The sequence below is a fragment of the Perca fluviatilis genome, chromosome 3 (assembly GCF_010015445.1).
Source record: "Perca fluviatilis chromosome 3, GENO_Pfluv_1.0, whole genome shotgun sequence".
NCBI classification, from domain to species: Eukaryota; Metazoa; Chordata; class Actinopteri; order Perciformes; family Percidae; genus Perca; species Perca fluviatilis.
This window is the reverse complement of record NC_053114.1, coordinates 46,239,160-46,266,467: the sequence shown is the minus strand read 5'-3', so window position 1 is coordinate 46,266,467 and position 27,308 is coordinate 46,239,160. Positions and strand designations below refer to the sequence as shown.

General features: G+C 45.1%; 1 protein-coding gene across 1 annotated transcript in view; it reads left to right on the top strand.

Moving 5' to 3' along the window:
• vps13c (vacuolar protein sorting 13 homolog C) overlaps window positions 1–27,308 on the top strand; it is a 117,321-nt gene that overhangs the window by 50,557 nt on the left and 39,456 nt on the right. The window contains exons 44-62 of the mRNA XM_039796185.1: window positions 176–480; window positions 2,597–2,744; window positions 3,772–3,910; window positions 4,022–4,167; window positions 5,854–6,020; window positions 6,743–6,996; window positions 7,651–7,880; window positions 10,529–10,621; window positions 11,951–12,184; window positions 12,303–12,434; window positions 12,787–12,876; window positions 13,689–13,844; window positions 17,914–18,178; window positions 18,422–18,582; window positions 18,905–19,026; window positions 20,439–20,736; window positions 23,756–24,145; window positions 26,628–26,732; window positions 26,949–27,104. Coding sequence (XP_039652119.1) covers window positions 176–480; window positions 2,597–2,744; window positions 3,772–3,910; window positions 4,022–4,167; window positions 5,854–6,020; window positions 6,743–6,996; window positions 7,651–7,880; window positions 10,529–10,621; window positions 11,951–12,184; window positions 12,303–12,434; window positions 12,787–12,876; window positions 13,689–13,844; window positions 17,914–18,178; window positions 18,422–18,582; window positions 18,905–19,026; window positions 20,439–20,736; window positions 23,756–24,145; window positions 26,628–26,732; window positions 26,949–27,104 — 3,591 coding nt within the window. The remainder of the gene's footprint in view (window positions 1–175; window positions 481–2,596; window positions 2,745–3,771; window positions 3,911–4,021; window positions 4,168–5,853; window positions 6,021–6,742; window positions 6,997–7,650; window positions 7,881–10,528; window positions 10,622–11,950; window positions 12,185–12,302; window positions 12,435–12,786; window positions 12,877–13,688; window positions 13,845–17,913; window positions 18,179–18,421; window positions 18,583–18,904; window positions 19,027–20,438; window positions 20,737–23,755; window positions 24,146–26,627; window positions 26,733–26,948; window positions 27,105–27,308) is intronic.

The following is a 27,308-nucleotide window of genomic DNA, read 5'->3' as shown; positions in this document are numbered from 1 at the left end:
TGTACAATGATAGAAATTAAGACCGAACCTGTCGGGTCCCGTCAGGTTCGGGCAAAGATCTTCAGCTCTACTTTGAACGTCTTCTTGCCGTTCAAAAGAATGTCTTGGATTAAGATTTATGAGTCAAAAACTGTTCTGTACCTAATGTCTTTCATGTTTTTGTCTTTTCATTCAGAACTTTACCAACAACTTCCAGACGGCTAAAGAAGCTCTGAGCGCGGCGACGGCTCAGGCGGCCGAGAAGGCGGCGTCCAGCGTGCGTGACTTCGCCCAGAAGAGTTTCCGTCTCTCCATGGACATCAGGCTGAAAGCTCCGCTCATCATCATCCCCCAGTCATCCAGCTCCCAGAATGCACTTGTGATGGACCTGGGTCTGATCACAGTGGGAAACAGCTTCTCTCTGCTGACTGTCGACGGATGCCCGCTGCCAGCCGTCATCGACAACATGGATGTCCAGCTGACGCAGCTCAAACTCTCCAGGTCAGTTAGATTCAGACGCAAAGATCTGATCAACAAACGGCACAAAACTAACTGAAACCAAATAGATGGATAGATAGATAGATAGATAGATAGATAGATAGATAGATAGATAGATAGATAGATAGATAGATAGATAGATAGATAGATAGATAGATAGATAGATAGATAGATAGATGGGTGGATGGATGGATGGATAGATGCATGGATGGATAGGTAGGTAGGTAGGTATATGGGTAGGTAGTTAGGTAGGAAGGTAGTTAGGTAGATGGGTAGATGGATGGTTAGATGGATGGATAGGTAGATAGATGGGTAGATGGATGGATAGGTAGGTAGGTAGGTAGATGGAAAGATAGATGGGTAGGTAGATGGATAGATGGATGGGTAGATGGATAGATTGATACAGACAGATACATAGAAAGACAGACAGATAGATAGATAGTTTTATTGTCAGTCCCAAAGCAGTGACAGAAGGCCACAAGGCTCAGAAACACATTTAAAACATAAAACACAGCAGCTGTACACTGTCTATGTCATGTTGTTCAGAGTGGTTTTTGCAGAGGGAATAAAAGATTTGTTGTAAATGTTTTTTTCGGGCCAGAGGAACTTTGTACCGCCTCGTCTGCCTGATGGAAGTAACTGGAAAGAGTGGTTGAGGGGGTGAGAGGGCGTAATCTTCAGATAAGGGGCTTTAGGTGAACCGATGACCTTACTGTTGTGATTTACTATGTGGAGAGTTTGGTGTTTGGTGGTGAGGAGGTTGTACCTCTATGAAATGTTGAATTTCAGATTTAATTTAATAAGGAAACCAGAGGCAAAATATCTTTACTGACATAAGTTTCAGCAAGTGGTGCTTTTTTTTCAAAACATTTAAAAGTCCTAGCATGAATCCAACCTATTTTTAGCAGATATAAATCCCCACTGATGATAGGCTTACTGGCCTATAGGTGAGGTAGTCACTACGGCTATCCACAGATACAGTTCATCCTAAGGATCCATTGTGCCACATGTATGGTTAACATTAAAACATGATTTATAAAATCATGCCAACAATTATTTTAGCTTAGTATACTATGCATAAAAGGTATGAAAAAAGGATTTAGGCCATCCAGCACGATATGGTAGGCCCAGTTTATTAAGCAACTTTAATATATGAACTCTCCGTCTCTCTAAGGGGTCCTTTGCTTAAAAAACATTGAAGACCCCTGTTCTACACCATGATTTGCCTTGTAGGTAGTCTCGTTTGTCCAGACCTTCCTCTACAGCTCTGCGGAGGAAGGTCTGACTAGTCCACACAGCATTCCTGGATGAGAGAAGAACGTGTTCTGGTTTATTGGCATTTCTTTAAACCAATCACAATCATCGTGGGCGGGGCTAAGCTCCGGACGGAGCCACGGTGCCTCTGCTAAACAGTCTCAGGAAGGAACTGGTTTTGGTGAAACGTGTACGTTCAAAAGTAGTTTTAGTCGTGCAACAGAAAACTCAGACAGATAGTCTAGTTGTATAAAATGAGGGACATGTGGCGGAGCAATCTCCTAAATGAATCGTCGTCGATATAGACGACCTTGTAGGCAAACTTAAATGGATCCAGTTAGTCTGACAGCATGTTCGACAGGTGGTTGCACAATACTCTCTCCATACATTTCCAGAATCCAGGAGGTGCTGAGTGGAGCATTCTTTGATCTAACTCTCCTCAGGCTTCATTTACTACTCTTTAGCTTTAAGCAGAGTTTTGAGCTTTGAGCCAAAAGTGATGTCTGTGTTTTTATCTCCAGTAGAAGAACTAATCTCTGTTTAAACTAACACACCAGAGCAGGGGGAATGATAGGGTTTCCCCTCTCATTCCCCCTGCTCTGGTGTTTCCCCCTCTCATTCCCCCTCTCTGGTGTTCCCCCTATCATTCCCCCTGCTCTGGTGTGTTAGTTTAAACAGAGATTAGTTCTTCTACTGGAGATAAAAACACAGAGCAGGGGGAATGAGAGGGGAAACACCAGAGCAGGGGGAATGAGAGGGGGAAACACCAGAGCAGGGGGAATGAGAGGGGAAACACCAGAGCAGGGGGAATGAGAGGGGGAAACACAGCAGAAGATATCTTATTTGAACTGTGTCTGTGTCTCAGGACCTGTCTGGACCCGGGCTCGGAGCGGCCCGGCACCGAGCTGCTGGAACCGGTCAACCTGCAGCTCAACATCAGGAGGAACCTGGCAGCTTCCTGGTACAAGAGGATGGTCGCCGTGGAGATCAACGGAGATCTGAAGCCCATGAAGGTAGGAGGAGCACACACACATGCACACACACACACACACACACACACACACACACACACACACACACACACACACACACACACACACAGACAAACTCTGTCTCAGCTTCTAACCCACCTGAGCGTGACAACTGTCTCTAACAGCTGTGTTTCTGTTTCTGAACCAGTCGACATGCCCCCCCCCAAAGGTACACGCTGTTCTCCCATAGTGTTGATCTCTAGGGTTAGTTAGGCCAGTGGTTCCCAACCTTTTTTCCTTGGCGAACCCCCTACTCATGTCTAAGAAAAGCTGAGCCTCCCACCCCCGAAACCGAAGTTGAGGAAACTCTCGAGATAGAACCTTACTTTCTTCTTTGATACAGAGGAGTTATCAGCACGGTTACGTTTCTCCGCCATGTTTCATTCATAAAATAGTGATGTCGTGGCAGCAGGAAAAACGAGGCTACAACACAATATATAGTTTTCATACAGACTTTTGTATATATTATATATTCTAGTATATTATCATAATTTGTTTAACATGTGCAAATATTTTTTTTTACCTCAACCCAGATAAAGACTTGCCCCCCCCTATGATCTTTGCCGCCCCCCCTGGGGGTGCCCGGACCCCAGGTTGGGAACCACTGAGTTAGGGTAACCCTAATCCTCTCTAGATCTAGAACCTTCCAAATAAGACACAGTTTAATTGTGCGGTGTTGGGTTCGCCTTGGGACTTAAAGGAATACGTCACCGTTTGTTGAAATAGGGTTACTCACCGTCTCCTCTATATTATATAGGTGGGCCTACGCTTAGTCCGGCCGCCCCGCCGCTAGCTTAACTTAGCGTAGTGAATGGAATCCTTTGTTGCCGTTTAGCATGTCGTATTCCTTTAAACACACAGCCCTAAGCCCTTTCCCTGGTTACACGCTAGGCTAGCAGTTTCCCCTGCTCCCAGTGTTGATGCTAAGCTAGGCTAACCACATATCTGTACTGGACACTCTGGAGAGAGATCAGTCATCAGTCAGCTGCTGTCTGTACCCGTCCTGCAGGTGGAGCTGAGTCAGGATGACCTGGCCGTGCTGCTGAGGATCCTGACGGAGAATCTGGGCGAGGCCGGTGGTCTGGACCCCCCCGCCCCGAGACAGGACTTCGCTCTGCAGCTCCGAGTGGCCGGAGCCCCCCCCACAGGTCTTCATGTTAACAAAATATCCACGTAGCTTCTGATTCTAATTAACGGAAGTGAGATTAGTTTTCTCTTTCTGATAATTTCAGTTCTGTTTGCTGTGTTTTCTGTTTCAGGCGATGGTGGGAAACCTGCAGTGAGCAGTGATGAAGACGAGGAGGAAGCTCTGGTCACGATGCAGTTTAACTTCAACATCAAGTCTCTGGCTCTGGTTCTGTACAGCAACGACCCCAAACAGGTCCAGCCTGTTCTGCAGGGTTCTGTATGTATTTCCTTCTGCTTTTTCACTTGTCTTTGTTACCGTGTTGCTGTGAAATGTTTCTCCTGCGTTCTAAAATAACCAGAACCTCTAACGCAATTTCTTTTCGCGATATCACGAGATCATGCGAAAATTCATTAGTTTTAAAGATCTCTTGTAGGTCTGGATGTTTGCCAGAGGTGCTCTATATTGTCGCAGCATGTTTAGTGTCACCGATGATGGACAGAGTTTTCCTGAGTCCAGATAAACTGTAAAGGCCATACTGTTATCTTTTCTACGGTTTTGACAATACTGGCCAGCTTGCTTCTGGTTGTCAGTGTTACCCGCAATTTCCACCAACCGCGGTTCCGCTGCGTGTTGGTTCTGCTGCGTGTTGGTTCCGCTGCGTGTTGGTTCTGCTGCGTGTTGGTTCTGCTGCGTGTTGGTTCTGCTGCGTGTTGGTTCCGCTGCGTGTTGGTTCGCTGCGTGTTGGTTCCGCTGCGTGTTGGTTCTGCTGCGTGTTGGTTCTGTTGCGTGTTGGTTCCGCTGCGTGTTGGTTCTGCTGCGTGTTGGTTCTGCTGCGTGTTGGTTCTGCTGCGTGTTGGTTCTGCTGCGTGTTGGTTCCGCTGCGTGTTGGTTCTGCTGCGTGTTGGTTCTGCTGCGTGTTGGTTCTGCTGCGTGTTGGTTCCGCTGCGTGTTGGTTCCGCTGCGTGTTGGTTCTGCTGCGTGTTGGTTCTGTTGCGTGTTGGTTCTGCTGCGTGTTGGTTCTGCTGCGTGTTGGTTCTGTTGCGTGTTGGTTCTGCTGCGTGTTGGTTCCGCTGCGTGTTGGTTCTGCTGCGTGTTGGTTCTGCTGCGTGTTGGTTCCGCTGCGTGTTGGTTCTGCTGCGTGTGGGCTCCGTGCTCCGCCACCCTTCAATACCCACCAGGTCTGGATTTGTTGCAGAACGGCTGCGGCCATGACTGACAGCTGAAGTCACTAGGACCCACGAGATTCACGTATTATCGCGCGATATAACAGGATGTAGTTTCTATAAACAGAACCACAAAACCAACAACAGTTTGTTTCCATCCAGAGGAGTAGAGGGGAAACTACTCTGTGCTGACCTGCTGAAATATGTTCCGCCGTGAGCATGCTGTATTTTATTTTGAAAATTAACCGGATGTTTTATTTTGTTTCTATGCTTGACTTCCTGTCCCGCACAATCTGTTCCTTGCAGCGTTGGGTCTGATAGACCTTTTTCACGGCAGACATGTTGACATGTCATAGTAGGAAAAGCACAGCTGTTTAATGATGGCTGCATTCCACTTAGTAGAGGTCCTGGTATTAAACCATTACTGATGGCTGCATTCCACTTAGGAGAGGCCCTGGTATTAAACCATTACTGATGGCTGCATTCCACTTAGGAGAGGTCCTGGTATTAAACCATTACTGATGGCTGCATTCCACTTAGGAGAGGCCCTGGTATTAAACCATTACTGATGGCTGCATTCCACTTAGGAGAGGTCCTGGTATTAAACCATTACTGATGGCTGCATTCCACTTAGGAGAGGTCCTGGTATTGGTCATGCTGACTCACTGAAAAATCTCACTGGGACACTTGATGGAACTGAGCCATCATTAAGGTTATCAATCTCAGCTGTGCTTTTCCTACTATGACAAGTCAAAATGTCTGCTGTGAAAAAGGTCTATTGTGGTTCTGTTCCTTGCAGCTTACAGATCTCCAGCACCAGCAGAACCTCCGTCTGGGAGAGTTGGCGCTCCATCAGCTGAAGACTTCGGGGAAGATCCTGACAGATGGTAGCGTGGAGGTAACCACCGTCCTCAGCGGCTGCACGCTGGACGACCTGAGGACCGACATGGAGCGGGTCACCTCCCGGTAAAATTGTATTTTGGCTTTTCCAGTAAATCTCTATAACACATTATTTATAATTACATTCATATATGAATTATTTTCTGAATACATTTAGAGCAAAATCCCCAGTTTCACCGTGTTAGCAGATTATTTTCTATAAAAGAAAACTGATACTAAAGTGGTCTGTACTGAAAACCTGAAACCTGTGTGTGTTTATTTCTCAGTCCCTCCAGAAAAACGCGATTATGCGATCATATAATTCAATGCATAATCAGCCAAAGTCTGCATATTTATGCGGGGGCCGCATTTTTTCAATTACACCGCACTTTTGCTGCATAAATTGCCGATTTCCGCGCAAAATATGCAGGGCTTGCATGATTTCATAATCCCTGCATTTTCATTGCAAAAAAGTCACATATATCTTAGCAGAAAGTTGAAAAATAGAAGATAGAGCAGCCATTTTCCCCTGTTACCATGGGAACGTTATGAAGTGACGTAATTACGCAACGTATACATCGCAGTTTTTGCAAGTTCCCGCAATTTTTGCAAGTTCCCGCAATTTCATCACATAAAATTGCATAAATATCCTGCATATTCCATCGCATTTTTTAAGAAAACATGCCGCATAATGAAGGATTTTTGCCCGCAACAATCACAAAAAAACTCTTTTCTGGAAGGACTGATTTCTGTTAAATGTATGAATTCACCCTTTCCCTGCTGTGTTATGTCTCTGGCCGTGGCGTCAGGATGGTGGGTCGACGAGACGAGGAATCCCCCGAGGCGATGATCGATGTGACGTACCGTCAGAGCGCTGAAGAGCGGGATGTGGTGGCCATCCTGCAGAAACTCTACCTGTGTGCCAGCGTGGAGTTCCTGATGGCTGTGGCCGACTTCTTCCTGCAGGCCCTGCCGCAGAGTCCGACCGCCACAGCCGGCTCGGCAGCAAGCGACAGACTGCCGCTGAGACAGACCGCCGAGCCTCGAGCCAACGCCAAGCCCGGTAAGACCCACAAATACAGTCAATGTTTCAGACCCACTGACCCACAAACAGAGATTAGTTAATGTAAATGTAGCCTCAGACAGCCCTCGTACAATCTCTTCTACTCTTCTACGCTAAACGTTGTCTGAATGTTGTTTACGTTACATTACACGTCTTTTAGCTGTCATGTTTACCCAGAATAGGATTTTAATAAGTAAGTTTAAAGGTACCCCGCCACACGTATTTCATGACTTTGTGGTAATGTCTGAAGGTCTACCATGGACTCTGTAACCTTGGTTACCTTGTTTCAAGCCATTCTAGCGTGGTATAGAAAGCCTGCAGGAAGACTCAGCTTGATTTCTGCCAGTGCTCATTAATATTCAACAAGCTAAGCTGTTTGAATCTGATTGGCTAACAGCTAGCCAATGAGAGCCTGGCTGTCAAAATCCTTTACCCAGCCCAACTGGGCGAGCTCATGAATAGTAATGAGCTCAGGCAACATGATGTCAGACTGACCAGCTTTTGTGATTGGTCTGATTTCTCTGCTTATTTCTCTTCCGTGGCTAGAGCTGACAGAGAAGCTAGCTAGTTCATTTTCACATTCACCACATAACAAAACACATATGGATCAAACATATTTAAAAAAATGCAAGTAAAAACGGTTTTGTATGGCAGGGGCACCTTTAATGCGGACCCGTCTGCGGGCGGTGGTTTTGGACCCGGAGGTTGTGTTCGTGGCGAGCCTGATGAAGGCCGATGCCCCCGCCCTCACCGCTTCCTTCCAGTGTGACGTCTCGCTGCAGAACGAGCCGGACGGCAGCCAGAACATGAGAGCCAACCTGAGGGAGTTAAAGGTCCTCGCCTGCCGCTTCATCCGGAACAAGGAGGACGATGCTTTCACCACCGTAAGTTCTGATTCATCTATTCAATTCAATTCAATTCAATTCAATTTTATTTATAGTATCAAATCATAACATAAGTTATCTCGAGACACTTTACAGATAGAGTAGGTCTAGACCACACTCTATAATTTACAAGGCCCCAACAATTACAGTAATTCCCTTAAGAGCAAGCAGTGCGACAGTGGCGAGGAAAAACTCCCTCTTGGGAAGAAACCTCGGACAGACCCAGGCTCTTGGTAGGCGGTGTCTGACGGGACAGACCCAGGTAGGCGGTGTCTGACGGGCCGGTTGGGGATGCGATGAACAGTGGCAATAATCACTTTAAAGATAATGGAATAGTGACTTCAAATGGTAGTCGTAGTAGTTCATGTCATATCAGGGCGCTGCAGGGCATTACAGGATGTAGCGTGGCCCAGCAGAACATGGATGGACGTAGCAGGAAGCAGCAGGGTTCAGCAGGAAGCAGCAGGGTTCAGCAGGAAGCAGCAGGGTTCAGCAGGACGCAGGATGACATTGCAGGGCACCGCAGAGCTTAGCAGGGAGTGCAGCAGGACCACGGCGACAGCTGGAACCAGGATCTTGGTGCCAACGTTCTCCAAGGAAATACGCTGGGTGAAAAAACATAAGGACTCCGGGGAGTAAACTCCCCAGAAGCTAGGATTAGTAACAAGCATTTCTGGGACGGGATGCACACAAATGGTAATAGAAAGGGAGAGGAGAGAGCAGCTCAGTGTGTCAAAGGAAGGAAGTCCCCCGGCAGTCTAGAACTATAACAGGTAACTAAGAGAGACAGGTCAAAAGGAGAGGTAGCCTGTTCGGGCTTGAAACTCTCCCCTTTCTGGATCGGGCTGTGCTGGCCTGCCTCCCTCTACTTTTGTTATATTATTAATCTGACGACTATGCAGAGAAGCAGGTGGGTCTGGTTAGGCGGACGCTGCAACTCCTCACTCCCTAAATATAAGCTTTATCAAATAGGAGAGTTTTAAGTTCATTCTTAAATGCAGTGACAGTTTCGGCCCCCCGAACCCAGATTGGGAGCTGATTCCATAGGACAGGAGCCTGATAACTGAAGGCTCTGGCTCCCATTCTACTTTTAGAGACTCTAGGTACCACTAGTAACTCTGCATTCTGGGAGCGCAGTGCTCTAGTGGGACAATAAGGTATTAGGAGCTCTTCTAGATATGATGGTGCTTGACCATTTAGAGCTTTGTAGGTCAAGAGAAGGATTTTAAATTCAATCCTGGATTTTACAGGAAGCCAATGCAGAGAAGCTAATACAGGAGAAATATGATCTCTTTTCTTAGTTCTTGTTAGAACACGCGCTGCAGCATTCTGGATCAGCTGGAGAGTCTTAAGGGACTTATTTGAGCAACCTGACAGTAGGGAATTACAACCAGAGCCAGTTCTTAAAGCACTGCATATTCACTTTGTGCATGTGCAGTTTGAGTATGTATACCAACAATGTCACGTGACCCGGGAGAGACTATATCTTCCGGTATCATCAGGGAAGAGATCGTTTAGCTTCCCTACTTATTATCGTTTTCACAGCGTCACGTTTGTGCATCCTCTGCTGGGTTAGACGGCGTGGGCCCCCTCTTCCCTCAGCTCAAGCTCGGCTCGGAGCTGTAGTTTAGATAGCAGCAGGCTGACTAGATATTCTTATCTTGCCAACACTAACCTTTGCTGTTGTAGATGGCGTCTTTGCCCCCCTTCCCTCGGCTTACGGTTCTATAGATCCAGTATAGATGGTCCACTTTTACATTGGTAAAAAGCCATATTGACATCTGGCCACTCACACCTATGCGGTCGTTTGCACCCCCTCCCTTCAGCTTACGGTCATACTGCGTCATAATGGACGATCCACACTTCTGTGCGGGCTGTGGGGTTCCTCTTCAGGCAGACGATGGCCATGACCCCAATGTGCTTCTGGCCCGATCATCTGAGGGAGGGGCTTTCTGACAGCCCGTGTATGAACTGCAGCTACATGCCGTGGGCATTGAGAGCTGCTAGACTGGCGCAGGTTGAGTCTCCGGTGGGTGACCCTTCATTAGACCTGTTGCTGCCAGCCCAACCTAGGTGTTCAAAACGTTGGACTGTAGCTTCTGCTGCAGCTCCCACGTACCATAACAGCCGTTACCGTACCGTAACATTCAGTGCTTTAAGCACCGCCTCTGGCTAACCTAAACTAACCTGGCACAGAGAGGACACGTCTCCAATGTAAGTAGGACCCTAACTAAGATCCCACACATATATACTTTATAAACTAAACTATTAGGTTATTGTTCTTTTTATCATCAAACCTTACTGTATGTGTAGATCTAAACCAACAACATGGCTCTCGATGGGACTCCCTTAAAACTTTCTGTATTTCACCCGGATGGGCGTGGTTTTTTCAGAAACAAAATATCTCCTCACACATTGCTCTGGGACAGACATTCAGGAAGCTGAGTTTGTTCTGAACATTTTGATATTAAACACATGGGGATCAGTTATCCACAAATACCCTTAAAATGTGAATTGAAGAAGAAATGTAGACATCGAGAAAATGAACCTTAGATAGACCTCAGAGTGTTAATTAGTTCAAAATCTGCAGAATTGTGCGTCTGCAGAGTCCGATTAGTCCTGCTCATCAGTGTGACTATGTCCAACAGGTGTTGAGACCCTGCTCGGTCACCATGGAGACCAGAACCCACCCCAACCAACCACTGAGCGGCTGTGTGACGGTAGAGGAAGTCATCGTCAAGGTAACGTCTTCCCTCACAGTTTTAGGAATCTATTAAACAGATAACTCTTAGAAAACAAGTAGATAAGAAACATGTTTAACGTTCAGACCAAACTGGCTCGTTTAAAACAATTTAGGCTACATCTGCACTGCTACGTCAGACCAGAAATTTGGATCTTTGGGTTGTGTTGTCGTCGTCTTTGTTTGTTTTCTAAAACTTTATTTAGCATTTTTTTTTTAAGTAATGAAACTTTCCACAAGAAAAATCAAAGATAAACACAGAATAGGAGAATAATAACCGGATTGGGCAGAGATAACACACTTCTTATCAGATAATCTTCTTTAACAACGGAAGCAATTTAATCTGAGTTTTATGGATCTATAAAACACAAGAATCCAACAGATAAAACCTGTGTTCTGACCACTAGTCCAGAACACAGGACCTTCTTCCTGTATTTTCTTTCTTGCTCCCGCCCCCAGACATATCCGACCAATAAGAGGGCTGGACATGATTTGTAATGACGCATTTTGGTACGCTTTGATATTTTTTTTTTTTGTGAAACCAAACCAAACCAAACCGACCGAGGGTAAATCGCTCCAAGTTTGCTACCTCACCAACTTATTCTGACCAAAGCAAACAAACAGGTGTGAAAACACCCTTAGACCAGTAGTTTGGATCTTTGAGTCAGCTGTCTGTGTTGTCGTTCTCTCTGTTTGCATTTTTTAAGTTATGAAAAAAGTGCTCCTTGGTAGGTGCTCTTGAAGAAGAAAAAAAGCTCAGAATAGGAGAATAAAAACCGGATTGGGTGGGGACAACACACTTCAGTATCGTTACAGATAATCTTGAGTATAAGACAGAAGGAAAATAAATAATTCCGATACGATCCTCTTAGTGATGTCATCAGAATGAGTAACCAATGAACAAAGAGCAGTTCCCAGTGGAAAACACTCCCCATCGGCATGTCTGTGTCTAGAGATGGTCCGATACCTTATAGGTACCTGAAATATATTTTTATTGTTAAACTCTTTGTGAAACATGTACAAACCCGAACGCCACAGAACTTTCTTTTATTATCCAGTTTGACAGCAAGTTATAACGGCAAAAGAACATGAATAAACTACATTTAAGTAGATTTTCTTTTTTTCTTTTCTTTCTGATACTGGTGTCGGTATCAGAAAAACTCTAGTTTAGTTTAGTGTATATATATATATATATATATATATATATATATATATATATATATATCTGCAGGACAAAGATAGAGATGTTCCTATATATATATATATATATATATATATATATATATATATATATATATATATTAGGAACATCTCTATCTTTGTCCTGCAGATCTCTCCGTTCATCCTCAACACCGTGATGACGATAACGGCCGCTATGACGGCGAAGCATCGAGACGAGCAGAGTAAGGAGCCGAAGACGGACGTCCGCGACCTCTGGTCCGTCATGAACATCTACGGCTGCAACTATTGGTTCCTGGGAGTGGACCCGGCCGCCGAGGTCACCGAGAGCTTCAGAGAGCCGGACGGGCGTAGCGAGGGCGAGAGATTCACCGCCGAGGTCAAGGTACGACTCTGTTTTATTCTGAAAGTTGACTCTGTGATGGTTAGATCCTCTAGAGAAGGTTTTATTCTGAAAGTTTACATGATGTGTTTCCTGTTGCTGAGGTGTTGTCGCTCCGCAGGTGGTCCAGGTGACTCTGGAGTCCGGTTTGGGTCACCGGACCGTCCCACTGCTGCTCGCCGAGTCCGCCTTCAAAGGATCGGCCAAAAACTGGTCGTCTCTGCTGCAGCTCAGAGCCGACATGTCCCTGGAGGTGAGAGCCGATCCACCTCAACCTAAACCTGAACTCCCACTGACACACAGGAGGTGATCGGGAAAACATTGATCTTTCAACCGAAGGATTCCTTCAAGTCTTTCAAGAAAAACCAAACACCAGCAGCAGAAATAAACATGAACTCAAAGAGCCTCGCCATTCTTTTCCATCCAATTTCGACCAAACTTCTGCATTAAAATGAAAAAGCTTTATAGAAAAAAATTATTTGTTGAAAGGTTGTGTCGGACATTTAATGTACTGTATTTATGGATTACATGTAAAATCATATTTGTGTTCCCTTCATTTTTTTATTCTACATGATCTTTTTATGACACGTGTTGTGTGTCTGCAGGTGAACTACTTTAATGAGATCCACGCGGTGTGGGAGCCGCTGATCGAACGGGTCGATGCCGGCAAACGCAGATGGAACCTGGAGCTTGAGGTAAATCTGTTAGCTCTGTTTCTGACACCACGCAAGTTTGTTCTTCTGAATGTCGATTACAGGAACTGTAAAGCATTTTCACCGCAGATCTGATGATTCAACTACAAACTCAGACATCAGACTTTGCCTTTGATGTTCTGGTACATTTATTAAATCCTCCACATCAACAAAACATCACAGGACTACTTAGATGTAGACTGTTCATTGTGCAGGTTTATTATTATTGTCCATTATGTACACTAACACAGTTTATGCCTACCATCCTCTAGCAGACTGTGAAAAGACTTAAGTCTGTCACCATCTCACATCTGAAGACAATCTGTCATAAGGTCTCTGAGTTTTTAGTCTCAGACTAGAAGATTTGACTGCCAAGACTTCAAATTTAGGATGATATCAAACACATTTGATTTTGTCTGAACATCCAGACGGGAAAAAAGACTGAGTTTTATGACCTTACACCAAACGATTGAGATGACGGGAGCGGCCCAACTCTAGCACGACTCTCAGGATCTCATTCCCAGATTGGACATTAGTCTGAGGCAGAGGAGCCACGAAAGTTGTCGAGTGTAAGGTCGGCATTAGTCTTAGATTAGTCTTAAATTAGAATGGATTCAAACCCAGGACATTTTGCCGTAAGGTGACAGTGCTCCACTGTGCTGCCCAGTTGTGTTGTGAAGGATAATAGATCAGTCAGTTTTAGATCTGGATTCTGCATTAGCAGTTGATGGTTAAATAAAATCAGTTTGATTAGAAACAGCAGTGGAAACACTTGATGAGTAACTTACCTTTCATTGCTGTCTCTGTTGGTGCAGATGAAGAACAACCCGGTCATGGACAGAAGTCCCGTTCACGGAGACGACTTTGTGATTCTGCCTGAACCTTGCACGGCCGTCAGCATCTGCTCCAAAGACACCATGAACATCACCGTGTCCCAGTGCAGCCTCAGCGTCCTGCACAACCTCGCCAAGGTACCGTAACACACCATAATTCAATTCAATTCAATTCAATTTTATTTATAGTATCAAATCATAACAAAAGTTATCTCGAGACACTTTACAGATAGAGTAAGTCTAGACCACACTCTATACTTTCCAAAACCCCAACAATTACAGTAATTCCCTCAAGAGCAAGCATTAGCAGTGGCTATCGCGACAGTGGCAAGGAAAAACTCCCTTTTAGGAAGAAACCTCGGCAGACCCAGACTCTTGGTAGGCGGTGTCTGACGGGCCGGTTGGGGGTGTGATGAACAGTGGCGATAATAAGGTTATCGTGGAAGTACATGTCATAGCAGGGCACATCGTGTCATACTGAGTAGTGCAGTCCCCTATACTGGATCCAGACTACTCTGTGCATAGGAACATCACAGCAGGGCGTTGCGGGATGTAACGTGGCGCTGCCGAGCATGGGTGGATGCAGCAGGACGCAGCAGGACGCAGCAGGACGCGGCCGGGAATTGCAGAGAATCGCAGAGCTATGCTCTGCGAAGAAGAAACATAAGGACTCCGGGGAGTAAACTCCCCAGAGCTAGATTAGTAACAAGCAATTCTGGGACAGGATGCATACAAAAGTAACAAGTAGAGATGAGAGAGCAGCTCAGTGTGTCATAGGAAGGAAACAGCCTCCCCTGCAGTCTAGAATTATAATAGCATAACTAAGAGAGGCAGGTTAAAGAGAGGTGCCTGGTCGGGCTAGAACTCTCCCCAGCCGGATCGGGCTGTACTGGCCTGCCTCCCTCTACTCTCGCTATATTATTAATTATACAGTATATAAAACTGATGACTACGAGGAGAAGCAGGTGGGCCGGGTTAGGTGGACGCTGCAACTCCTCACTCCCTAACTATAAGCTTTATCAAAGAGGAGGGTTTTCAATTTACTCTTAAATGTGGTGACGGTGTCTGCCCCTCGAACCCAGACTGGGAGCTGGTTCCACAGAAGCGGAGCCTGATAGCTGAAGACCCTGGCCCCCAGTCTACTTCCAGAGACTCTAGGAACCACAAGTAGCCACGCATTCCGGGAGCGCAGTGCTCTAGTGGGACAATAAGGTACTAAGAGCTCTTCTAGGTATGATGGTGCTTGACCATTTAGAGCTTTGTAAATCAGGAGGAGGATTTTAAATTCGATCCTAGATTTCACCGGAAGCCAATGCAGAGAAGCTAATACAGGAGAAATGTGATCTCTTCTTTTAGTTCTCGTCAGAACACGTGCTGCAGCATTCTGGATCAGCTGGAGAGTCTTAAGGGACTTATTTGGGCAACCTGATAATAAGGAATTGCAGTAATCTAGTCTAGAAGTAACGAATGCATGGACTAGTTTTTCAGCATCGTTTTGAGACAGGATATTCCTAATTTTGGCAATGTTACGAAGATGGAAAAAGGCTGTTCTTGAGGTTTGTTTTAAGTGGGCGTTGAAGGATATATCCTGATCAAAAATAACTCCCAAATTTCTGACAGCAGTGCTGGAGGCCAGGGCAATACCATCCAGAGTAGCTATATCTTTCGAAAACAAAGTTCGGCGGTGCGTTGGTCCTATCACAATAACTTCAGTTTTGTCTGAGTTTAACATCAGGAAATTGTGGGTCATCCAGGATTTGATATCCTCAATACACGTTTGAAGTCTTGCTAACTGACCACTTTCATCTGGCTTAATTGACAGATATAATTGGGTATCGTCTGCGTAACAGTGATAGTTAATTGAGTGTTTCCTAATAATATTACCTAGAGGAAGCATATATAAGGAAAATAGAATTGGTCCAAGCACTGAGCCTTGAGGAACGCCATGGCTAACTTTAGCGTGCTTGGAGGGTTTATCGTTAATGTTAACAAATTGGGATCGCTCAGAGAAATAGGATTTGAACCAGCTTAGTGCGATTCCTTTAATGCCAACTAAGTGTTCCAGTCTCTGTAACAGGATGGTATGGTCAATAGTGTCAAAAGCAGCACTAAGATCTAGTAAAACAAGAATGGAGACAAGTCCTTTGTCTGCAGCTGTTAGAAGGTCGTTAGTAATTTTCACCAGTGCCGTCTCTGTGCTATGATGCTTTCTAAATCCTGATAGAAAATCATCAAATAAACTGTTGCTATGTAGAAAATCACATAACTGATTAGCAACCACCTTCTCAAGGATCTTGGATAGAAAGGGAAGGTTAGATATAGGTCTATAGTTTGCTAAGACCTCAGGATCTAGGGTGGGTTTTTTCAGAAGAGGTTTTATCACTGCTACTTTAAATGACTGCGGTACATAACCTGTTAATAAGGACATATTGATCATATCTAGTAGTGAAGTGTTTACCACGGGTAACGCTTCTTTGAGTAGCCTCGTTGGGATGGGGTCTAAGAGACAGGTAGATGGCTTAGCTGAGGATATCTTTAACATTAATTGTTGAAGGTCTATAGGATAAAAGCAGTCTAAGTATATGTCCGGACTAGTCGTTCGTTCTAGCGGTCCTGCATTTAAAGATGAACTGTTAGAAGTTAAGTGCAAAAGGTGATGAATTTTTATCTATAATTGTTATAATTTTATCATTAAAGAAGCTCATGAAGTCATCACTACTCAGAGCTAGAGGAATAGATGGCTCAGTAAAGCTGTGACTATCTGTCAGCCTGGCTACAGTGCTGAAAAGAAACCTTGGGTTGTTCTTATTTTCTTCTATTAGTGAAGAGTAATAGTCTGATCTGGCTTTTCTTAGGGCCTTCCTATAGGTTTTGAGACTTTCTTGCCAATCCAAACGGGATTCTTCCACTTTGGTGGAGCGCCACTTACTTTCGAGGTTTCGCGAGATTTGTTTTACCGTAACACACCATTTGTTTGTACCGTAACACACCATAATGTCTTATAAAGCCTCACCAAAGACCCCAAAAAACCAAAAAATCCTCTAAACATCACCCCAAAAAAAAAAAAAACCCCACACCCCCCCCCAAAAAAAAAAAACCCCCAAAAAAAAAAAAAAAAAAAAAAAAAAAAAAAAAAACAAAAACAAACAAAAAACAAAACTAATGTCTTCTATAACCTCACTACTCATAACACACCATAATGTCTTCTATAACCATAACACACCATAATGTCTTCTATAACCATAACACACCATAATGTCTTCTATAACCTCACCATAACACACCATAATGTCTTCTATAACCATAACACACCATAATGTCTTCTATAACCATAACACACCATGATGTCTTCTATACCTCACCATAACACACCATGATGTCTTCTATAATCTCACCATAACACACCATAATGTCTTCTATAACCATAACACACCATAATGTCTTCTATAACCATAACACACCATGATGTCTTCTATAACCTCACTGTAACACACCATAATGTCTTCTATAAGCTCACCAAGGTCCCTATTTGATTTGAGTCAATTGACTATCGATTTGATCAGTTACAACACCATCATACATTGATATGAAAGAGATCCATAAGAATTTCTCCACTTGATAAATTATCTTTTAAACTGACAACCATCAGATGTGTAATTCATGGCTCACTTCAAACAGGATCTAAACTTTATTAGTCTCTCCCCGTTCACTACCGGACACATATTTGTACTGAAATAAAGTCCCATGGTGGACACAGGAAAGGTCGGGACTTAACCTCTCTATTGATTACTTATAGACATGATTGATGTGTGTTTGCTGTGCTGTGTTCAGGTGTTCTCCGAGGGAACAGTAATGTGTGTTTGCTATGTTGTGTTCAGGTGTTCTCCGAGGGAATAGTAATGTGTGTTTGCTGTGTTGTGTTCAGGCGTTCTCCGAGGGAACAGTAATGTGTGTTTGCTGTGTTGTGTTCAGGCGTTCTCCGAGGGAATAGTAATGTGTGTTTGCTGTGTTGTGTTCAGGCGTTCTCCGAGGGAACAGTAATGAGTGTTTGCTGTGTTGTGTTCAGGCGTTCTCCGAGGGAAAAGTAATGTGTGTTTGCTGTGTTGTGTTCAGGCGTTCTCCGAGGGAACAGTAATTAGTGTTTGCTGTGTTGTGTTCAGGCGTTCTCCGAGGGAACAGTAATGAGTGTTTGCTGTTTTGTGTTCAGGCGTTCTCCGAGGGAACAGCCTCCACCTTTGACTCGTCTCTAAAAGAGAAAGCCCCGTTCACCATCCGGAACTGTCTGGGGCTCCCGGTGACGGTGCAGCACGGCGCCAACCTGTGCCCGGTGGCCCCTCCGGCGCAGGACTCGCTCCTCCAGCTCCCGGCGGGACAGAGCGTGGACCTGCAGCATTCAGCGTACGAACCGGCGTCCCGGGGAAAACTGTCCGCTCTGCAGCGCCAGGAGAGCTGCCTGTTCAACCTCACCATCGGTCAGAACCATCCTCCTCCCTTTTCTTTCCATCCTCGCCTCTTTCCTTCCCTACTTACTTCCTTTCTTCTTCTTCTTTCCTTCCTTCCCTTTTACTGTTCCTCATTTATTCTTCCTTTACTTCTTCCCAACCCTAAGCATTATTATTGAGTAAAACAGATGTGTGAATAAAGATTAAAGTTGGTTGATGTGTGTGTGTGTGTGTGTGTGTGTGTATGTGTGTCTGTGCGTGTGTGACATGCAGTTCCCTCTGGCTACAGCGAGATCTCCAACATGGCCGTGGACAAACCAGGTCGTCTTCTCTACAACGTCCGCAGCCCTCTGCAGCAGGACGCTGTTTCTGTCCTGCTGCAGATCGACGCCGCAGACGGAAACAAAGTCATCACCGTCCGCTCGCCGCTGCAGGTCTGATACCCCCCATCCCCCACCCCACACACATTCTCACCCCCCCTCCCCCACACACACACACAGTAACTAAGAAATTAACCACAATTGTAACCTTCAAAAATAGCATCTGAAACCATTTACCATTTTTGCTTTTTGATAAGTAAACTTAAAACTACCTCTAAAATAATATTTACTTTCATATATTGAAAGAAACTTTTGGACCCAGTATGGAAGGGATTTTAAGTTAGCCCTGAACATTATTATTATTATTATTATTATTATTATTATTATTATTTCATTATCAATCTGGAGTTTATTAACGAAGGATGTATTTAAACAGATCAAGAATCACTTCTCGGTGCCATTCACCGTGCTAAAGTACTGTCCCGTGTCCCGGAGTCTGCAGAGTGTGGGACAGGCCGAGCCGGAAACCGAGTTTCACATCGCCTTGGAAACATACAGGTAACACCATGACACATACAGGTAACACCATACAGGTAACACTTGCCATAACACATACAGGTAACACCATACATGTAACACTTGCCATAACACATACAGGTAACACCATGACACATACAGGTAACACCATGACACATACAGGTAACACCATGACACATACAGGTAACACCATGACACATGCAGGTAACACCATGACACATACAGGTAACACCATGGAACATACAGGTAACACCATGGCACATACCGCGTATTAACACACCATGACACATACAGGTAACACCATGACACATATAGGCAACACCATGGAACATACAGGTAACACCATGGAACATACAGGTAACACCATGACACATACAGGTAACACCGCGACACATACAGGTAACACCATGACACATACAGGTAACACCATGGAACATACAGGTAACACCATGACACATACAGGTAACACCATGACACATATAGGCAACACCATGGAACATACAGGTAACACCATGACACATACAGGTAACACCATGACACATACAGGTAACACCATGGAACATACAGGTAACACCATGACACATACAGGTAACACCATGACACATACAGGTAACACCATGACACATACAGGTAACACCATGGAACATACAGGTAACACCATGACACATACAGGTAACACCATGACACATACAGGTAACACCATGACACATACAGGTAACACCATGGAACATACAGGTAACACCATGACACATACAAGTAACACCATGACACATACAGGTAACACCATGACACATACAGGTAACACCATGGAACATACAGGTAACACCATGACACATACAGGTAACACCATGGAACATACAGGTAACACCATGACACATACAGGTAACACCTTGACAAATATAGGCAACACCATGGAACATACAGGTAACACCATGACACATACAGGTAACACCATGACACATACAGGTAACACCATGACACATAACACCATGACACATACAGGTAACACCATGACACATACAGGTAACACCATGACACATACAGGTAACACCATGACACATACAGGTAACACCATGGAACATGGTAATACCGGCCATGATGGTTTCAAACAGGGCTTCATGTTTGTTTCTGTGAGATCTTCATCCTTCAGATAATTATCCTTTAATCAGAAACTGCTGCTCTGAACGTCCAGTTTGTTTTGTTTTTTCACGATAGAAAAACAGAAAAGCTCCAATATTTAATATTGAAAAAGTAGTGTCATGTCAGCTTGTTAAATGTGAATCTGTTATAGTGTCTTCTCTCCTCTGGGACAGTAAACTCAATATCTCTGAGATGTGGACAAAACAAAACATTTGAGGACTTCATCTTGGACTTTGGGAAACACTGATCTACCATTTTCTGTTCAGCAGATGTTAACAGTGTTCCCCCCGCAGATGCCAGCTGTTTGTGCGTCCGGCGGGCCATCTGGACGGGCAGTATGGTGCCTCATCGTCCTGCGTGGCGTGGAAGGAGCAGGTGCACCGCAGCTCGGAGGTGCATTCGTTGCTGCAGTGTCCTGCGAGCACCGGCGGCCTGCTGCCACTGACAGTCAGCACGCTGGCCGTCCCCGACAACCTGCGACACATCGCCAGCCACGGCGAGGAGGACTGGGACCCTGCTTACATCATCCACCTGCACCCTGTGGCCACGCTGAGAAACCTGCTGCCCTACGCCGTCCGCTACATGATGGAGGTACAGACACACATACACACACACACACACACACACAGATACAGATACAGATACGGTCAATCTGCCCAACACCCTCCGCTACATGATGGAGGTACAGACACACACACACACACACACACACACACACACACAGATACAGTCAATCTGCCCAACACCCTCCACTACATGATGGAGGTACAGACACACACAGATGCATACACACACACAGACACACACACACACACACACACACACACACACACACACACACACACAGATACAGTCTAGCTGCCCAACACCCTCCACTTCAGAATCAGAAAGGGTTTTATTGCCAAGTACGTTTTTAACACATACAAGGAATTTGTTTTGGTGTTGTTGGTGCACATCACACATTCTCTAAATGGAATATTAAACAATATAAGTTTAGCTATAAAAAATATAAGTATATGTACACAGTATGTATTAAATTAAAAATAAAGATAGAAATAAAAATAAAAAAAGTATAATAATAATAATAAATAAAGAGCAAAGAGCATTACAGTAGAGAGAGAACAGTGGCATGAAGAGCCAGGTGGAGAGTCAGGGTGGTTTCCGGGCCTTGTTAATAAGGCTAGTGGCGGAGGGGAAAAAGCTGTTCATGTGACGTGAGGTTTTGGTCCTGATTAGGGTTGGGTACCGAAACTCGGTGCCAATAGGGAACCGGTGCCGACGTAAACGGTAGTAACGAGACCGAATAAGAACGAAAGTTTCGGTGCCTCATTTCGGTGCTTGACTTTACACTACACCTGACAGCATGTAACGTTAGCCTACCTTTAGCTAGCAGCTGGATTAAACACCGGTAAAATGCTGACAGCTAACGTTAAACAGTGTAAAGTGTGACTGGATTTCACTGTGGAGGACTTCAACAGCGGGATGTAACAGTCTGCTCTGCAGCGAAGCAGCAGCTGCGGTTGTCGCAATTCATAGATATACAGTATGTTTATATGGTCGGAATTAAACAACACAGACGGTGCATTCACTTAAAACAGGTAGCCTCGTGGTGCATTCACAGTATTTGTAAAATACCCTTTTCCCATCTGGGGTTCAACAGCAATTTACTGGTGAAATAAGTTATTGTTATAGTTATTACATTATTATTAAATCTTTAATTTTGACCATGGCCTTAGCAATAAACAAGTCACTGACTGTTGTTTACTACCCTTATTTTTTCTTCTTCTTTTTTTTTTACTTTATTGAAAAGTACCGGTTCAGGCACCGTTTAGGCACCGGCACCGTTTTAAAAGTAGGGGGCGTGGGGGAGTGGCTCAAAGAGTTTGTGTCTGGGGTGGGAGGGATCGACCACAATCTTTCCAGCACGCTTCAAAGTCCTGGTGGCGTAAAGGTCCTGGAGCGGCGTCAGATTGCAGCCAATCACCTTCTCTGCAGACCGAATGACACGCTGCAGTCTGCCCTTGTCCTCGGCAGTGGCAGCAGCGTACCAGATGGTGATGGAGGATGTGAGGATGGACTCAATGATGGCTGTGTTGAAGTGCAACATCATTGTCTTTGGCAGGTTGAATTTCTTCAGCTGCCGCAGGAAGTACATCCTCTGTTGTGCTTTCTTGAAGAGGGAGCTGATGTTCAGCTCCCACTTGAGGTCCTGGGAGATTGTAGTTCCCAGGAAGCGGAAAGACTCCACAGAGTCAATTGTGGAGCCACAGAGGGTGATGGGGGCAGGTGGGGCTGGGTTCTTCCTGAAGTCCACAACCATCTCCACTGTCTTTAGAGCGTTGAGATCTAGATTGTTTTGGTTGCACCACTTCACCAGGTGGTCAGCCTCCGACCTCTAGGCGGACTCGTCTCCATCAGAGATGAGTCCGATTAGGGAGGTGTCGTCCGCGAACTTCAGAAGCTTGACGGATTTTTGACTGGGGGTGCAGCTGTTGGTGTACAGGGAGAAGAGCAGAGGCGAAAGAACACAGCCCTGAGGGGATCCGGTGCTGATGGTCTGTGAGTTGGAGACGTGTTTCCCCAGCTTGACATGCTGCTTCCTGTCAGACAGGAAGTCAATGATCCACCTGCAGGTGGAGTCCGGCACACCAAGCTGGGAGAGCTTCTCCTGGAGCAGAGCCGGGATGATGGTGTTGAAGGCAGAGCTGAAGTCCAAAGGAGAGAATCTAGGTGCCGGAGGATGTAGTGAAGGGCCAGGTTGACTGCATCGTCTACAGACCTGTTGGCTCTGTAGGCAAACTGCAGGGGGTCCAGGAGGGGTTCGGTGATGGCTTTGAGGTGTGAAAGCACAAGGCACTCAAAGGACTTCATAACCACAGAGGTCAGGGCGACGGGTCTGAAGTCATTAAGTCCTGTGGTCCTGGGCTTCTTGGGGACAGGGATGATGATTGAGGTCTTGAAACAGGCTGGCACGTGACATGTCTCCAGTGAGGTGTTAGAAATGTCTGTGAACACTAGAGACAGCTGATCAGCGCAGTGCTTCAAACTTCATGATGGAGGTACAGACACACATATACACAAACACACACACACACACACAGATACAGTCAATCTGCCCAACACCCTCCACTACATGATGGAGGTACAGACACACACAGATGCATACACACACACACACACACACACACACACACACACACACACACACACAGATACAGTGAATCTGCCCTACACCCTCCGCTACACGATGGAGGTACAGACACACACACACACACACAGATACACACCGATACATACAGACACACACACACACACACACACACACACACAGATACAGTCAATCTGCCCTACACCCTCCGCTACATGATGGAGGTACAGACACACACACACACACAGATACACACCGATACATACAGACACACACACACACACACAGATACAGTCAATCTGCCCTACACCCTCCGCTACATGATGGATATTCAGACACACACAGAAAACATGCAGACACAGAGTTAGAACCACTCAGAGACACTCAGAGACAATAGTTAAATTAAGGATCACATGGAGGATCAGATGATAAAAAGATTGAAGTAATTTAATTCCTCTGCAGAACTCAGCAGACTCGTACGATCTTCAGGAAGGCAGCACGTCGGACCTTCTGAACGCTCGCGTCTCTGGCGAGATTGTGTCGCTGGCCCTGATAAAGTACCAGGGCCGCGACTGGCAGGGACACCTCCGTATCCAACAGGAAATGCCCGAGTTCCTGTCTTTGTGTCTGGTCTGTGACTCGGACGACAGCATGACGCTGGACCTGAACGTCCACGTAGCAAAGACTGCAAGCCACCTGCTGCTGTCGCTCTTCAGCCCGTACTGGATCATCAACAAGACGTCCCGCGTGCTGCAGTACCGAGCCGAGGACGTAAGCCTCAAACACCCCGCTGATTACCGGGACATCGTCCTCTTCTCCTTCAGGAAGAAGAACCTCTTCAGCAAGAACAAGGTGAGACTAATACCTGGACCGGTTCAGACTGAGTCATCCAGAGCAAGGTGAGAATAAAACCTGGACCGGTTCGGATTTTTTGCCAAACTTTTGGTCAGGTCTTTAGTTTTCTGTTTGTACCACAGTTGTTATGTTAAATCTTTTCAAACCTTTAGGGTTTAAATTAGAAATATGTGTTTGTACTTTTACCTGAAGACTAATAACCCAGGCACAGTTTCTGATGGTAAAAGTGAATTTGCACCGTGCAGATAGTTAGCCCTAGCAGAAGTGTTGGTATTGGACCAGTTCTTCAGTTAGTTAGCCCCAGCAGAAGTGTTGGTATGGACCTTTTTCACAGCAGACATCTTGACTTGTCATAGTAGGAAAAGCACAGCTGAGATTGATAACCTTAACGATGGTTCGGTTCAATCAAGTATCCCAGGAAGCTGTTTCAGTGAGTCAGCATGCACAATACCAGGGTCTCTCCTAAGTGGAATGCAGCCATCAGTAATGGGTTTGAACACACCTGTACTTTTCCTACTATGTCAACATGTCTGCCGTGAAAAAGGTCTATTGGACCAGTTCTTCAGATAGTTAGCCCCAGCATAAGTGTTGGTATTGGACCAGTTCTTCAGTTAATTAGCCCTAGCAGAAGTGTTGGTATTGGACCAGTTCTTCAGTTAAGCCTGGCTCACACTACAGGAGTTTTAAAATCCTAACCGATTTTGAAATCTGGTTGCAGCACACACTTGAGGAGAATCTTTGCAGATTTTCTTCCCTCAAATCTTAAACATGCTCACACTACAAGATTTGAAAATAGTGGGGCATCACACACTACAAGATATTTTTAAGATTATTTTGCCAGATTTAGCACCTCACATGACGCGATCTCACGTGGAAGCGCATGTAAACAAAATGGATACTGTGTCACGGCAACTTGCTGTAGTAATACTTATTCTTTGTACCAATAAAGAACAAAAGAAAATAAAACGAGCGTGGACGATAATATTATTCAAACAAACTACCGTATTTTCCGGACTATAAGTCACACTTTTTTTCCTACTTTGGCTGGTCCTGCGACTTATAGTCAGGTGCGACTTACATATCAAAATATATATAATTTAACATGTTTTAAAATGTTAATTCATATATAGCAAAAAAACATCACCGTTACAGGATCGGCATCACTATATGCTGCTCCTAAAGACAACTGAGAAAGAAAAGAGATAAACTGCAGGTAGTAAAATATGCAGCCGAAAACGGTAATCGAGCAACAGAAAGAAAGTTTGAAATGAGGGAGAAACTTGTGAGGGACTGGTGAAAAGGTGACTCTTATTGCAATGAAGAAAACAAAGAAAGCTAATCGCAGGCTGAAAGCAAGACGGCCAGAGCTGGAGGGACGAGTCCACAGGTGGGTTCTTGAACAACGTGCTGCTGGGAGGAGCTGGTCAACGGTGCAGTTACGTCTCCACGCCCTGCTAGTTGTTCTGTGTGACTTTTACTCCGGAGCGACTTATAGTCCGAAAAATACGGTATGTGCAATGCATCTTTAGTTAGACCTGAATGTAGCAGATGATCATTGACCTAGATCTAATGTTTACATTTGCTAGCTAGTGCGCTAGCAACTTTGTACACTCACCCGGTAAGTCCAAATCTGAAACGATCTCTCCCCAGCTCTTCTCTTTATCGTTCCGATTATGATACTCTTTTTATGATACATTAAACAGGCACTCGTGCTGTTGCCACATCTCCACCATCCTTTCTTCCAACTCAGTTGTCCACCGGACCCGTACTACAGCTGCTTTCGCGGACATTTTCAAAAGTTTCCGTCACTTCTGTCTCTCATTGGCTATTGTGGAAGTACTGACGTAATCATAGTCGTTTCACGCCCGATTATAATCCTAGATATCAAACATGTTTGATGTTATCGGGGCGGCCCCGATGTGTCTGCGAGCAGATCGGGAGGTGCAAGATTCGATCTGTGAACGCCTCACATTACCAGATAATCTGCGCCGAACATCGGAACCGATCGAGGTCCTCAACAAGATTCTTTCTCAGATTCTCGGGAAGGTTAAATCGGACATAAATCAGCCTAAAACTCCTGTAATGTGAGCCAGGCATTAGTTAGCCTCAGCAGAAGTGTTGGTATTGGACCGGTTCTTCAGATAGTTAACCCTAGCAGACGTCTTGGTATTGGACCAGTTCTTCAGATAGTTAGCCCCAGCAGAAGTGTTGGTATTGGACCAGTTATTCAGTTAATTAGCCCCAGCAGAAGTGTTGGTATTGGACCAGTTCTTCAGATAGTTAGCCCCAGCAGAAGTGTTGGTATTGGACCAGTTCTTCAGATAGTTAGCCCCAGCAGAAGTGTTGGTATTGGACCAGTTCTTCAGATAGTTAGCCCCAGCAGAAGTGTTGGTACTGGACCAGTTCGTCAGATAGTTAGCCCCAGCAGAAGTGTTGGTATTGGACCAGTTCTTCACTGTGTTGTGTATTTGTGTTGCAGCTCCAGCTGTGTGTGTCCACCAGCTACTGGTCTGATGGTTTCTCTCTGGACACCGTGGGAAGTTACGGCTGCGTTCGATGTCCCGCCAACAACATGGACTTCCTGGTAACTAAACAGGGTTAGGGTTAAGTTAACCTGCGAAGGATATATTCAGTGATGTAAGCACTTTAAGTCATTCGGGATTCATAGAACCATACTTACATTCGTAACTTTCGATATCTTTGGTCTTTATGATACAAACTGAATATCTGAACGAGACATTTACTGGGTTCAGGTGTTAGTATCCAGATGAACAGTTTGACTTTGTGTCTGTATGTTCAGGTGGGCGTTAGTATCCAGATGAGCAGTTTTAACCTGACCAGGATCGTCACCATGAGTCCTTTCTACACTCTGGTTAACAAGTCATCGTACGAGCTGGAGGTGGGAGAAGTCAGCAGTCAGATCTCCACCAGGTGGCACTACATCTCCTCTACTGAGGTAAATACCACTCCTCTTCCTTCAGTCACCCATCCCATAAACAGTCAGTGTCAAACTGAATCTGTCCACAAAAACTCCACCAGGGACGCCAACAGCAAACACCTACAGTACATACATTTTTAACTGTTGCCAAGCAAGCAATTCATTATCATAAAACACACTTCATACAAAGTGGACAGAAACAATATGAAACTATCAAAAGCC